The sequence below is a fragment of the Passer montanus genome, unplaced genomic scaffold (assembly GCF_014805655.1).
Source record: "Passer montanus isolate IOZ18808 unplaced genomic scaffold, ASM1480565v1 scaffold106, whole genome shotgun sequence".
Taxonomy (NCBI): domain Eukaryota; kingdom Metazoa; phylum Chordata; class Aves; order Passeriformes; family Passeridae; genus Passer; species Passer montanus.
In genome coordinates, this window is record NW_024357170.1 from 3,112,519 (window position 1) to 3,125,054 (window position 12,536).

The 12,536-nt window shown below is 42.5% G+C and overlaps 1 protein-coding gene across 3 annotated transcripts in view; it reads left to right on the forward strand.

Annotated features, from left to right (window-relative positions):
* The first annotated feature begins 1,860 nt into the window (after positions 1-1,860).
* The window catches only part of GYS2 (glycogen synthase 2), a 44,503-nt gene continuing 33,827 nt past the window's right edge, over positions 1,861-12,536 (forward strand). The window contains exons 1-3 of one of the 3 annotated variants that reach the window (XM_039721102.1): positions 1,861-2,044; positions 2,185-2,410; positions 10,916-11,097. In XM_039721102.1, coding sequence (XP_039577036.1) covers positions 2,290-2,410; positions 10,916-11,097 — 303 coding nt within the window. In that variant the 5' untranslated portion in view covers positions 1,861-2,044; positions 2,185-2,289. Of the gene's footprint in view, positions 2,411-10,915; positions 11,098-12,536 lie in introns of all 3 variants that reach the window. The other 2 variants (XM_039721094.1, XM_039721112.1) reach the window with 2 other exon arrangements.

A 12,536-nucleotide genomic window follows, 5' to 3' on the forward strand; every position in this document is an offset into this window, starting at 1 on the left:
TCTCTTCCAACCCAGACCATTCTGTGATACTGTGGTCCCTGGAGAGGTAACTGATGTGAACAGTTTTGATTTCAGCACCTTGAGAGCTGTGTGAAGACCTGCAGAGCACAGTGGCACCCAGCCAGCAGTGGGGATGGGGCCCCCACACCCACAAATCCATCAGGTTTCCCTTGGGGATGCTGCAGCTCCTGGTATTTACTCACAGTGAAGTGATCACACTCAGTGTGGTCAGTGAGGGGTGCCAGGGGCTCATTGCACCCCTATAATCTTTAAAAGGAGAAGTTTGGTTGTGTATTCATTTACACAGGGTGAAGAGAACCTGTGGGATAGGGATGAACCTGTCGGCTGCTTTGTTCTCTGTTCTCCACTCCCCACCTGAGGTGGCCTTTGTGCACCTGGCAGCTTTAGGCCCCACCCTCAGCGTCAATATCCCAGGAAAGGTATGTGACTTGGACAGATCTTATGTTCACAAATTAAGTGAGCCTTAATATATTACTGGTTTTTCTTTTAAATAGCATGGTTTTTTAGCTAGTGGATGATCTGGTTTCCTACCTACTCCAGGTAGTAAAAGCCACAGCTGCTCCAAAAATAATGATTCTCAGCCAGGCCTTTTTTTAGAAACTGGTGAATAGGACAACTCAAACCATTGAGACAAAATGACACCCAGCCAATAAACCCCTGAACCTTTCCCTGGCGTCTTTCCAGGTTCTTTTCTGAGACAAGTCCGGTTCTTAACTCTGCAAAAAAGGGTTTCTGCACCCTTAGGTTTTTTTCAGTGAGCTGTATCCACCAGCTCAGGGATGGGTCTGACTGCCATGAATGCAGAGATGGCACAGAGTGTGGAAGTGGAAGAGCAAGTCTTTTGGGGGGTAGGTGTTCTTTAAGGCAGGCTCAGTTGTACCATGCATTATGTATTATGTCTAAGAGACATATGTCTATGTCTTCTATGCTGATGGGTTGCCTGTCTCCTAAACCAATTGTCTTGGACTTGTTTTGCCTTAGGTGAGCTCAGAGCTTTTCCCTCTATGCCTGCTGGTGCAGCGGTATTCTCCACAGTGCTAGAAATGTCCTGGAGTTCACCTGGAGATTTGCTCCCTGCTGAACTGTGGGTTTTGGGCAGGTTGTGCTCTAAGCTCAGAATCAAATCCAGCTGTCCCAGAAGACCTGGCTTCTCAAACAGATGTGTAAAATAAGCGTCTAACAAGCAGGCAGCTGCTCTGGGGAGCTGTGAGGATCTCAGACTGTGAGTTAGGGACCAGCACCTCGGCAGATGTGTGTTTAGTGCTTGCAGCATCCCAGCTCTGTGCTGGAGAAGACGGGGGCATGCTGCACCCTGACATAGTACTGACTAAGCTCCCTGGGTGGAGGACAAGGGCCCAGAGGCCAGCATAGAAAACCCCCCCAAAAATAAAAACAACAACAAAAACCAAACAAACAAAAAAAGAAAAAAAAAACAACCCTAGAAAAAACAGGTGGAAAATCAGGGACAGGACTGCAAGGAAGGGAAGAGAGCATGCCAACACAGGGGTAGAGCCTGTGTAGCTCTGTAAAAGCTGGCAGGGCTGCAGAGCTGTTAAAGCAGTCCACAGATGATGCAGAGTCCTGGGAGCAGAGCTGGAGACAATTGTGGAGGTAGAAGATGATGTAAACTCGGACTTATAGGCTGCTGAACTGAAAAAGAAAAGGTAACAGCATTTAATCTGGCAAGGAACTTGAGAAACATTGTGTTAAATGAGTCTACTCTTACTCCTGCAGACGGCCAGCAGGTAGGAAAACTCTACGGGTGTAAGGGGAGGGTGTGTCTCGAGGGGAGGACTCAGGGGCTGGACTCAAATCAGGTGGTGAACTCAAAGTGTCCTCCCTCTTGGAGTTGGGTTAGGGTGGTAGGGTGGTGCTGACTTTACAACCCTCCAATGTCAACTGTTCCTGAGGTGCTGGTGGATACTGAATGCTGTGGTTCAGAAGCTCAAAATAATTTTTTACCTCCTTCTGAGAGAAGAAAAAGAAAGAGCTGTGGCCCCAAAACAGTTGAGGCCTTTCTCAGGTCAGTGTTAAATTCTTACCTCTCCCAGCAGCTGCTTCTCAAGCTTTGAGGATTTCACTGAGCCAATTTAATGCTGGTGGTCAGACAGTTTAAACCCATTAGCTCCCAGCTATCTGAATAATTTTCTCCTGGGATCCCAGCACACAGGCAGACTGCTCTAACCAGAACTGCAGAGCACTGCCACGGGACCTGGACCTTTACTGACTGCTGTGGCCTGTGTGGGGAGCACTCAGGGGCTGAAGAAAATGCCACTGGCGAGATCCCTGTCCATGACATCTCTGAATGGGCTTCTTCAGTGTGAGGATGAAGACCTGCCCATGGAGGATTTGTTGCTCTTTGAAATTTCTTGGGAAGTTACCAACAAAGGTTTGTACCTCTCCTGGGGGGTTAGTATTGCTGGCTTCTCAGGAGTGAAGGGAGGGGTGAAGGGCTGGAGAAGATAGGCATTCACAAGGAGATTGGAGAGGGCTGCAGAACTGCTGGATTGGCAGAAGTACAGGTGTGTAACTGCGTGCTAAGCGTGGGCTGCATCTGCCTAGGCTTGTGTGGTATGGGCAGGGCCAGGATGTCTGTGTCTTTTTGTGTTCCACCACCAGGGAGAGGGAGTGGGGGGGGGTTTGAACATCTAAGTGATAAGTCTGTGTGTGCAGATATATAAATTGCTTTGTACATTACATTTGTACAAGTACATTTGTACTTAGATTTTGCCTTCCATGCAAATTCACTTAGGAATGTCATGCATAGAAATGAGCTGTACAACAGAGATCAGATGCACAGCAGTTTAGCAGTCCCCCCATCAGCCTTCTAGAGCAGTGTGGAGAAGAGGCCAGGCCTGGAAGGGGAATAAATAAATAGAGCTGTGTTACAGCCACTGAACAAAACCCAGGAGTCAATGATCAGTGGCCTTTGTGTGACAGCTGAAACTCTTCTGGACTGCTCTTTGCAAACACAGGTGGTGCCAGACAGGGGCCTCATTTGTTCTTTGGTTGCTGCTGGTCAAGCAAAGGTCATGCTCCTTATTAGGCAAAAATCCTCCTGCCTTCATTTCTAATTCATTCATCAAATCATCCCATTTCATGTAGGTGTAGTTCTGCAAGCTTCCTTTTTCACTGCAAAAGTGAGTTAGTATGAGTAAATTACTGACCTCATGTGTGCTATTGTCCTGGCAGATAAATTGAGTTTAATCAGGAAGGGGGATCTGTAAACTGTTGAGAATTTAACTTTAAAGAGGAAATGTGCGTGAGAGGAACAGGCAGTACTGGGGTTTATCTCCAAGGGGAAACTGGAATTACTATTCTGTGATAAATTATGTTGTTTTATATTGCTCTTTTTATGGTAGTGAGCCCTATCAATACCTAGAGATGAGACAGAGTATATTTGGCAGTTTGAATCCCTGTGTGGTTTTTTTTCAGTAGCTTCAGCCAAGCTTTTAGAGTTAAATCACTAAGGCCACAACTTGGAGCATGCAGCATTCCCTTTTGCAGTGTGCGTGATAAGTAAGGCTCTGGCAAGCAGATGGCAGCAGAAATCTAGGAAATTCAGGCATTCTCTGAGCTCCACAGCATACATATTTTCTGAGTCATCTGGACCCAGTGGATGTAGATATCACACAGGATATTTAAGAGAAGACAACCCAATTAGTTTTTTCCAGAGCATGTACAAAATGTAGTGAATGATTTAATCATCCATAGAGCTCTGGCTGACTTCACCGGAGCCAAATCAACTGACACAGCTAAATTTTACTATTCACACATTTTATGAGAGAATTAATATTAACAAAGTCAGTTTTATTCACTGTGTTTAAAAGTAATGTGCCTTTGCTTACACCATTTTCCAAGCCCATATATTCAGACAGGGATGAAGGAATATGGAATGGAAAACAATTTCTCCATTAGAATCTGACCTTGCGCAAAGTTTCCATTAACCAAGCTTGACTAGAAACATCTGTGCAAAATCTCTATTATAATCCTTTGTCATCCTATTTTTCTGGCAAATTCTTGATACTGAGGGTTTGGGGTTTTTTTTTCCTATATCTTCCAGGCAATTGAATGTCTAAGTCATGTGGTGAGAACTGTTCCCTGGTGACCTAACTTTTGTAAACATTTCTGGGAAAATGTTAGGGCACTGTGAGAGAGAGTAGACAGCAAAACACAGGGAGTCATCACAGAAGATATATAGGCTTAGGAAAGAATAGCTTGTAATGTATATTTCCTAGCTCCTTTAGCAGGAGGAATTGTTTACTTGATGAAATGAACTGACCACCCAGAGATTTAGTTCTACTGCATATTTTAGTGTTTGCGCTGCTGCATATGTTCGTAACATAGAGGGCAAGATAAACATTTTCTGGATTTTTGCCTGACAAGCTAATTTTGAGCATTTAACATGCAGCTTTCTTTCTTCCTTTCTGGCAATGCAAAGGAATGTCAGAGGAGCTCAGCCTGCTGGTTTGCATTTCTGAAGTGGTGTAAAGCTGCTGCTGCCCACAGGAGAGAGTCCCAGCCTTTGTGTTAATTTTGGTGCATTACCAGGTGATTGGATCCATTTCCTCCTTGGCCAGTGCTGCTTCTTAATAATCCCTCAATTTCTCTTGTGGCACTGACAGTCAGGCTGAATTGTCCTCTTTTCTGTGAAGAAGGTGGTAACAGAGCTGACAGGTGGATATCCATCCCCACACACTGTAACCAATGACCTTCACAGGTGCTGAGCTGAACCTCTTCAGAGCCAGGGATGGTGAGGGGATCCTGCAAATTGGAGAATACTTGATTCTGTAGAAGTGAAGCAAGCATTCCATGGCATTTCTCTGACGGTGCTGGTTGTTACTGAGGCATGAGGTGCAGCTGTAGGGAAGATGGTTGTACGAACTCAGGGCTCAGAGATCTATAGGTATCTGTTATTTTCAGAGTCTCATCTCTTCTTTGTCAGCAGCTGGAACAGGGAAGTTGTCTCCTTTTGTTTTAAGAATGGATAATTTAAAATGTGCTCTAATAAGGCAGAGTTTCTACTTCTCCATGTTTCCTTTTTGCATTTTCTTTCCTGGCTGCAGCCTGTGCTAATTTACAACCTCTGACACAGAAAACATTGGCCTCTCAGTTACAGCTTGTACTCTACTCTGTCTGAGTAAGCAAAGAGAAGGTAGCTGAAGGAGAAATAAAAAAAGGGAAATAAAAAAGACTCATCTGCCGATGTCACTCTCCCTCACCCTTCCCCCAAGTCATGAGAGGGAACTTGCCATCTAAACCAAAAAACAATATTGAAATCATCTGGCCTTGAAAGTCCTCTGCCAAAGAAATGAGAAATGCCTAGGTTTTTTTGTGAGATTTCCCTCACTTTAGTTGGCTTTTCAGTGATGGGCAAAACCCCATGTGAAGTGGATCTACAGTGTTTTTGTGGCAGAAGGGGAAAAATGCAGGCAGTGAAGGGTCCCAGTCCGCTGCAGTGCCACAAATCTGGTGGTAATCGTGGGGGAGATCATCTTTCTTTCTCTCTTGGCCATCATGCTCTAGTAAAGCAAGGTCTGGTCATACAGCTGTGGAAAAATGAGTGGTTTCTTTCCTCCGTAGTATGAAGACCATTAATAGCTTTAAGTACAGGAGCACAAAAGAAGTGGCTACCAAGCTGTGAAGACTTTGGGCCTGGATTGAGTTTGTCTGTAGTGGGATTTCTGACACATTGGTTAAAAGGGGTGAGAATGTTCAAGGTGTGCTCTTTTCTCTAGAAAGATGTCTTGAAAGTAATTCCAGTGATAACGAGATTAGTATCCCTTGCTGTACCACTCACAGCTTTCAGATAGAAAGTAGAAGAATGCTTAAAAATGCTGGGCAAACAGCCAGCTTGTGTCATCGTTCAGCTATGAACAGCTTAGCTCAAGAGTCACTGGTAGAGGAATCTCAAATATTTTTATTCCATCCCCATTGGAACAAAGACTGTGCTAAAAACAGAACTTATTTCAGCTCTCCTTGGAGCAGAGATCTTGGTTTGGTTTCTCTGGTGAAAAACTGGACTTTTGGAAATTAAATCCTGAATCCACTGAAGTCAGTAGGACCAGCATTTTACTTCCTCTGTGTCTTCCCATGATGAAAGTTCCTTGGGAGAAGGTGATTACTGTAATTTGTGACACAGATGAAGTAACACCCTTTGGAGAGTGGGGATGTGCTGGCATAAACTTGGCATAAGCACAGCCTCAGAGCTCTGTGCATTTATAGAGTGGGGTGGAATATCAATGTCAAATAAGTTCCAAATGAAATCTTGTGCGCTGGGGATGATACACACAGAAATAGCTTCTCAGTTGTGGACATCTGTCATAAGTTTAATGGTTCAGTATTATTTCAAAATGTGTTTGGAATGTCAGAATTTCAGCGAATGTGGAGATCTGTCTTCTGAGGAGTCCTGGCCACAAACATAGCCCAAAAACCACAGGAAAAATATCTGTTGGCTGAAGATGCTGGTTGTTTTTCACCTGACACATTTTACAACCCAGTTTTATTAAGGGTACCTCAACACACAATCAATCAATCAAATTCCAGTCAAATGTCAGAAACAAGTTCAATCCAAATTTTTATCACACCTGTGCAGATCAAAGACACATTCTGAGGAGAATGGTGAAACAATTGATGTGAGAGCGATTGTAGCAGTTTGAATCCTGAGCCTGGGCTCACATTGTTCCCATGGATCCTGTGGCTCTCATGGTTGTCGGAGAAGCTTTAATGCCTCCAGAGTGGCCTGGTCAGGACATAGCAAAGAAGCTGCAGAGCACTGGAATGATCCTGATGCTCTCTCTGTGTAGCAAAGGTGTATGGGAAAGGATCAGTGACAATCTCCACTTACCTCTGTCTCACTTGCATAGTTCACTTCCTATTTCTCTCCCTCATTTTTGGTTTCTGCTTCTCCTTCCTTCTGTCCTTCTGCAGTGTGGAGTGGGTAGAAGGACAAGCTCTAACTGCTGCTTGGATTTTAACTATACAAAAGAAATAATGCAGCAGGACTTGGAAAAAAGAAAACACTGGAGTGATGCAGAGAACTCTTTTAGACAAATTCTAGTAGTGTTAACATACATAAAAAGGTTTAGACTTTTAAAATAAAATAATTCTGTGAAATTTTATGAAATAGTATGAAATAGTATTTTGGTTTCATCTATTTTTTAAGAGGTCAGTAAGAAGACCTCTTTAGGTGTGTATGCAATCCTCTTGACATACAGAGTGAGGATGCTGTCAGCGTCGGAGCACATTACAGTCTGGTTACTGGAGGATATTGTAGCTTAGTGGTTCTCTGGGTAAGTTAATTAAAATGCTTTCTTGGTTGTGTTAAGGTTGAAGCTCTCTCCAAGTCCTTCCTCCTGTGTCACGGTCTTCCCTTAAATTAACAAAATCCTTCTTTCTCAAATATCTGAGCTCCCCTTTTTGTGCCAGTTTATTTTTTCCCTTAAAAAAAAAGGAGATAGATGGGAGAAAGATTTTTTTTTTTTTTGTTGATTTCCTTTTAAAGTTGATTTCATTTATTGGTGGAAAGGTTAAAAGTTTGTTTTAAAAGAAATAATAGAAATATATTTATTTCAAGGAAGTTTTAAAATTACTAAAACTTAATATATTTGAATAAAGCATTTTGTTGAACATCAGAAAACTAAACTATTCCTGTGTCAACATTTTACTGCTAATTCTCCTTGTCTGTGATATTCCAAACCAATTCTCTTATTCTGATCTCTGCTGATTCTCTATTGGTTTCTCATTTTGTCTTTTCTTGTTTGTTTTAACCCTGTTTCAAAGTACAAAATTTGAGAGGCAGCATAGAGAAACTTGCAACATTTTGGTACATCCCTGTTTTTTTGGAAAGGTTTTCTGTTTATAGTACGACCTAAAATCGTATTAGACAAGAAAAAGAAGGCTTACCAAATTGTTGAAGCAATCTGAGAATTCTGTGAGCTGAACATGTAAATCCCTGCTCTGCTATTCTGTAGGATATGTAATATTTTGCTTACTGGCACAGATATTTCCAGGGAATTCAAAGCAACTGAGCATGTAGAAACTATCTCTTAAAAGTGTATATTGTGTTCCTTGAGTTTGCTATGGAGAAGTGTAATTTCAAAAATAAATACGTTATTCTAGACATTGCTGTGTTCTTCTCAAGATGTCTCTTTTAAGTTATACCCAACACTTCCTACATACATAGTTTCCCTTGCAGCTTCCCTCTGCTGTCAGTTAAACCTTATGCACAGATATGCTTTGTGAGTCATATTTCCACAGTAACAGGGAAGACAAAAGCAAGTCTGGGGGCCAGGTAGCACTGCTTGTATCACAGTTACCTTCTGAGGAGTTTTAACAACCTGTAAAATGTACTCCTTGGATTTTATCATAAGTACTTTTTATTGCATTTCAGGCAAATCAGTGCCCTGAAATGTTTTTTACCTTGCAGTGCAACAGATTACGACAACAGAGCACAGCACACACGCCATAAGAGGCCTTCCATACATCTTCGGCCCTTTAGGGCACACAGGGATCTTAAGGATAACTTTGTGGAAAGAAACACCCAGATGCTGGTTGTGTGAAACAAAGATCCAGGCTCTGCCCTGCCTTGAGTTGCAGCTGCCCCATTTCTCTTCAAATCTGTGGCTGTGGAAACTCAGCTATGTTGCCAATCCCGGTGTTGAGCCCTTTCCAGTATGGAAAAGGCTGATCCACGATTCTAGGATGGGGGAAGGAGCTTTGCTTCACTCTAGGCATATACAGCTTTGTCATCGTATTTAGTGTCTTTCATCTTTCAAGTCATGTTTTCTCTTTTTCCTGGATCACCAGGCTGCTCTGCACTAAAATCTTTCCTCATGCTAAGCTCTGTATCCCTGCCAATTCAAACCAGCCAATTTAATGACTAAGATTTCTACAAGCCTCATATTTATCTATTTTGGATTGAAGCCTCTTATGCTCCTATGATGAATTTACCAACCCATAAAAACAGATGTATCATCATAACTGTTGCTTTATAGGTTGCATGTTCTGACTTGTCTCATGCAATTAAAATTTTATGTTTATCTGAGTCCAAGCTATTCAAATAGACTCTTTCAGCTTGTGAGCAGAGGAACTTGGAGGGAAGATACAGTGTTATTTATCTAAGATTGCTCAAAATCCCTGTCCAAAGCAGCCATGGAAGAATATGATGACTATAAATTAGTTTCTTAAGATTTTTGGTCCTGCTGAAGGGGAGAACAATAGTCATATGCATAGGTTTCCTTCTGCAATTCCATGGCTACATGATGTGAAACTCTTGAACTGACAGCTTGATTTAGGAACGGACATCTGTAAGATTCTTGTCTTCTTAGGTCTTGAATTATTAAGGGTAATAATTTATTGTACTAATTCTACTTAGCAAGCTGGTAGATTTGAACTGCTTTTTTTTTTTCTCTTTGTAAATACCTAGATTCCTGAGACATGAAAATATTGAGACCAGGGATCCTTTCAGCATTCAAAACAAATGGGATATTTGTAGAGAAAAGGCATTTAAGTGAATAATTTCTTTTCTAGGAGCATAATTAAAACTGTAGCTCTGTCATTTGGCTCCTCGGGGCTGCAAGACACCAGACTTTGCAGAAGGCTTTCTGTGTTTGTTAGGGGATACAGTTTAATTAATCTGTGAACTAATCTCCCAAAGTGCTGAGCAACTTCAGCCGCCGTATTGTACATAGCAGTGGCAGATTTTTAAGGCAAATTAGGTAACTGCTCAAGATTTTTAATTCTGTTGGAAGTGGTGCACTGGCACCTCTGGATATCTGAATAGCTTTAAAAGTGTAAGCCTAGAGTGCCAGCTCTCAGTGCCTGGCAGCTTTCAGTGCTGACTCCATAGGTAATTTTGATGTCACTGCTGGAAGCTGTAGCACCATCTCCTTCCCTGAGTGCTGCCAAATTTTTCCAAAGCTTCAACATTCAGTGGAGGGAAAAAATATTATGTAGGAGCACCAATCCCTTTTGTAGTGTTTATTTTGCTCTTTGTACCTGTTGTGCTCCCTCTCTTCCACCTTGCTGCAGCTACGCTCATTGTCTCTGGTGTGCAGCAGCTGCTTGGCTTCAGGTTTTCCCTTGCCATCCTGCCCCCTTGCTGCATTCAAGCATGCCCTAGTGTTCTTCTGACTTGGTGGTGGTGCAATGTCCACTGCCTGGCACACTGGGGACTGTGGCAAAGGGAGGTTTGCCCTGCCAGTGCATGAATTCCAGGGCTGACTATGGCAAACTCTGAGCAGGAGCAGCCTTTGCAAGACTAGATGGATCTGTATTGACTTGGTGAGGGATGCTGCTCAATTCTCTTACACATTTGAATGCTATATTTGCTTTTAAAGCAGACAATCTTTTGGTGAAAGATGCTACAGCCATTTATGTAGTCAGTGCAGGCTACATTCCCTCCAACTTTAACAACTCTTCAAGACAAATAATAGAACAAGACTCCTTATGCTTTGAGGATATTGGGTTAAGTCCCTTTTTATAACTAGCAATCAATGAAATCCTTCAGTTCCTCAACTTCTCTTAGTGATTTGTGTCAAACAAGCTCAGTTCTTGCCATGTCATGAAAAATAGGTTTGAAAATTATAACTGAAGCAGTAAAAACAAAAGCAGAAGGCTGTGCTTGGGATACAGCAGAATCACGATCAGACATGGGAGAGTGGAAGTATGAGGCCCAGGATTTTAATCCCCCAATTGAACAGTGAAGCTCTGATACCATATGAGAGACTGAACTCCTATTTATTTGATTGAGGCTGGATTTAACTTAAAGTCTACATATGTGAGGGGATTTAACTAGCAGTGCATCTGATCCACAGATGGGTTGGAGCTTAGTGCAGAGATCTGTAGCCTGTGCCCCTTTCTGATTTTTGTTCTTTGTGATCTTCTTTTGCAGTGGGAGGCATTTACACTGTGATCCAGACAAAATCCAAAACTACTGCAGATGAATGGGGTGAAAACTATTTCCTGATTGGCCCCTATTTTGAGCAGAATGTGAAGACTCAGGTGGAATTCTCTGAACCTCCAAACCCTGCAGTTAAGAAGGCAATGGACACCATGAAAAGCCAAGGGTGTCAGGTAAATCAGATGTGCTGCTGCTTCCCAGGGCAACAAATCTGACTCTGAGGAGATTAAAGTTTGGGTTAATGCTCTTGTTGTTCCACTTGACACAGCAGTCCTGGTCAATGTCACAATGGGAAAGGCTCGGAATCCACTGTTAGAACAGCAGAGTCAATTCATTAAAGGTTATTTTTGAGGAGGAACCAGTTCATCCAATTATGGGTTTTAACAGTCATTTATCTGCAAGGCTGCTTAACTGGATTAATTACTTATTTATCTGGTCTCTAAGTACGGTGAGATTTTAGTACATATAATATGACCTTACTTTGTGCCCTTACATTTCACATTCTTGCATAGGAATGAGAAGAGTGTTCCATTAGCTCTCAGTTTTTCTAATGTAGCCTAAAAATAGTGAGATGAAAACCAGAAAAGGACTCAAGAAAAGCACTGAGGTGACAAAGCATCCACTTCCTCATTTCAGTGCAACCAGCTGTCAGTTTCCTGAGAAGAGAGGTTAAACCACAATGCAAGAAGTGGATTCATCTCTCTTTCCAACACGATTTTTAGCCAGTATTTTCTGTGTGATCTCATAGCCTTTCTGAGGCTCAGTTTCTCCAACAATAAAGTAGGAATAAACTTCTTCCTATAAAGATTATCTGCTGTGTTGGTGGGCAGTTATTGAGCTGCACGCAGCTTTGGTTTCCTGAAAATGGGTGGAAGGTAACTCATGCTAAATATGACCTCCTTTCTGGAAGTCCTTATCAGAGGTGTAGAACTCGAACACACTCTGACTCAGTGTGGAGTCCCTCAGAGATGCCAGTTTGCAGGAGGAAAAATTGTCTGCTCATACTGTGTGCTGAACAGATGTGGAGAGCATCAGAGGCAGCAGCAGGGAGGGATTCTTGCTGTTGCTGAGGGGATCGACACACTTCAGTGCAGAAGTTCTTGGGTTGCCACTAGCTGTGGCACTGGCAATGTGTTGTCTCCCTTTGTAAGGGCAGTTGTGCTGTTCTTAGGACTTGATGCCCGGTTGTGCAGATGCCTTTTGTTGGATGAGTATGTGCCACAGCATGGGAGGATGTCTGTTGGGGACACTGACATGATGCTTGAATTGTACAGACTCAAACTGAAAAGTCCAATCTGCCATTTCTTATCTTTATCATATTTTCATAGGTGATTGATCAAGTTTTCAATGTTGCCGCTGTAACACTCCTGTGTAACAGACTGTTACAGAAAGACTTCTGGGGCAGATTGATTGCAATGCTTTATGTTGTTCCAGCAATGCATCCAATTTGATCAGCCACCTCTGCCAGCCCAACATGTGCATGGTGCTGCTGGAGTATTCATATACAGCAGCAAATCTGTCCCAAGGATGTCAAATATAGCTTTGATCTCCAATAATGACGTTCTCGTTTCCAGGAGCTGCACTTATCCTCTTAACATTTATGTCTGGATTT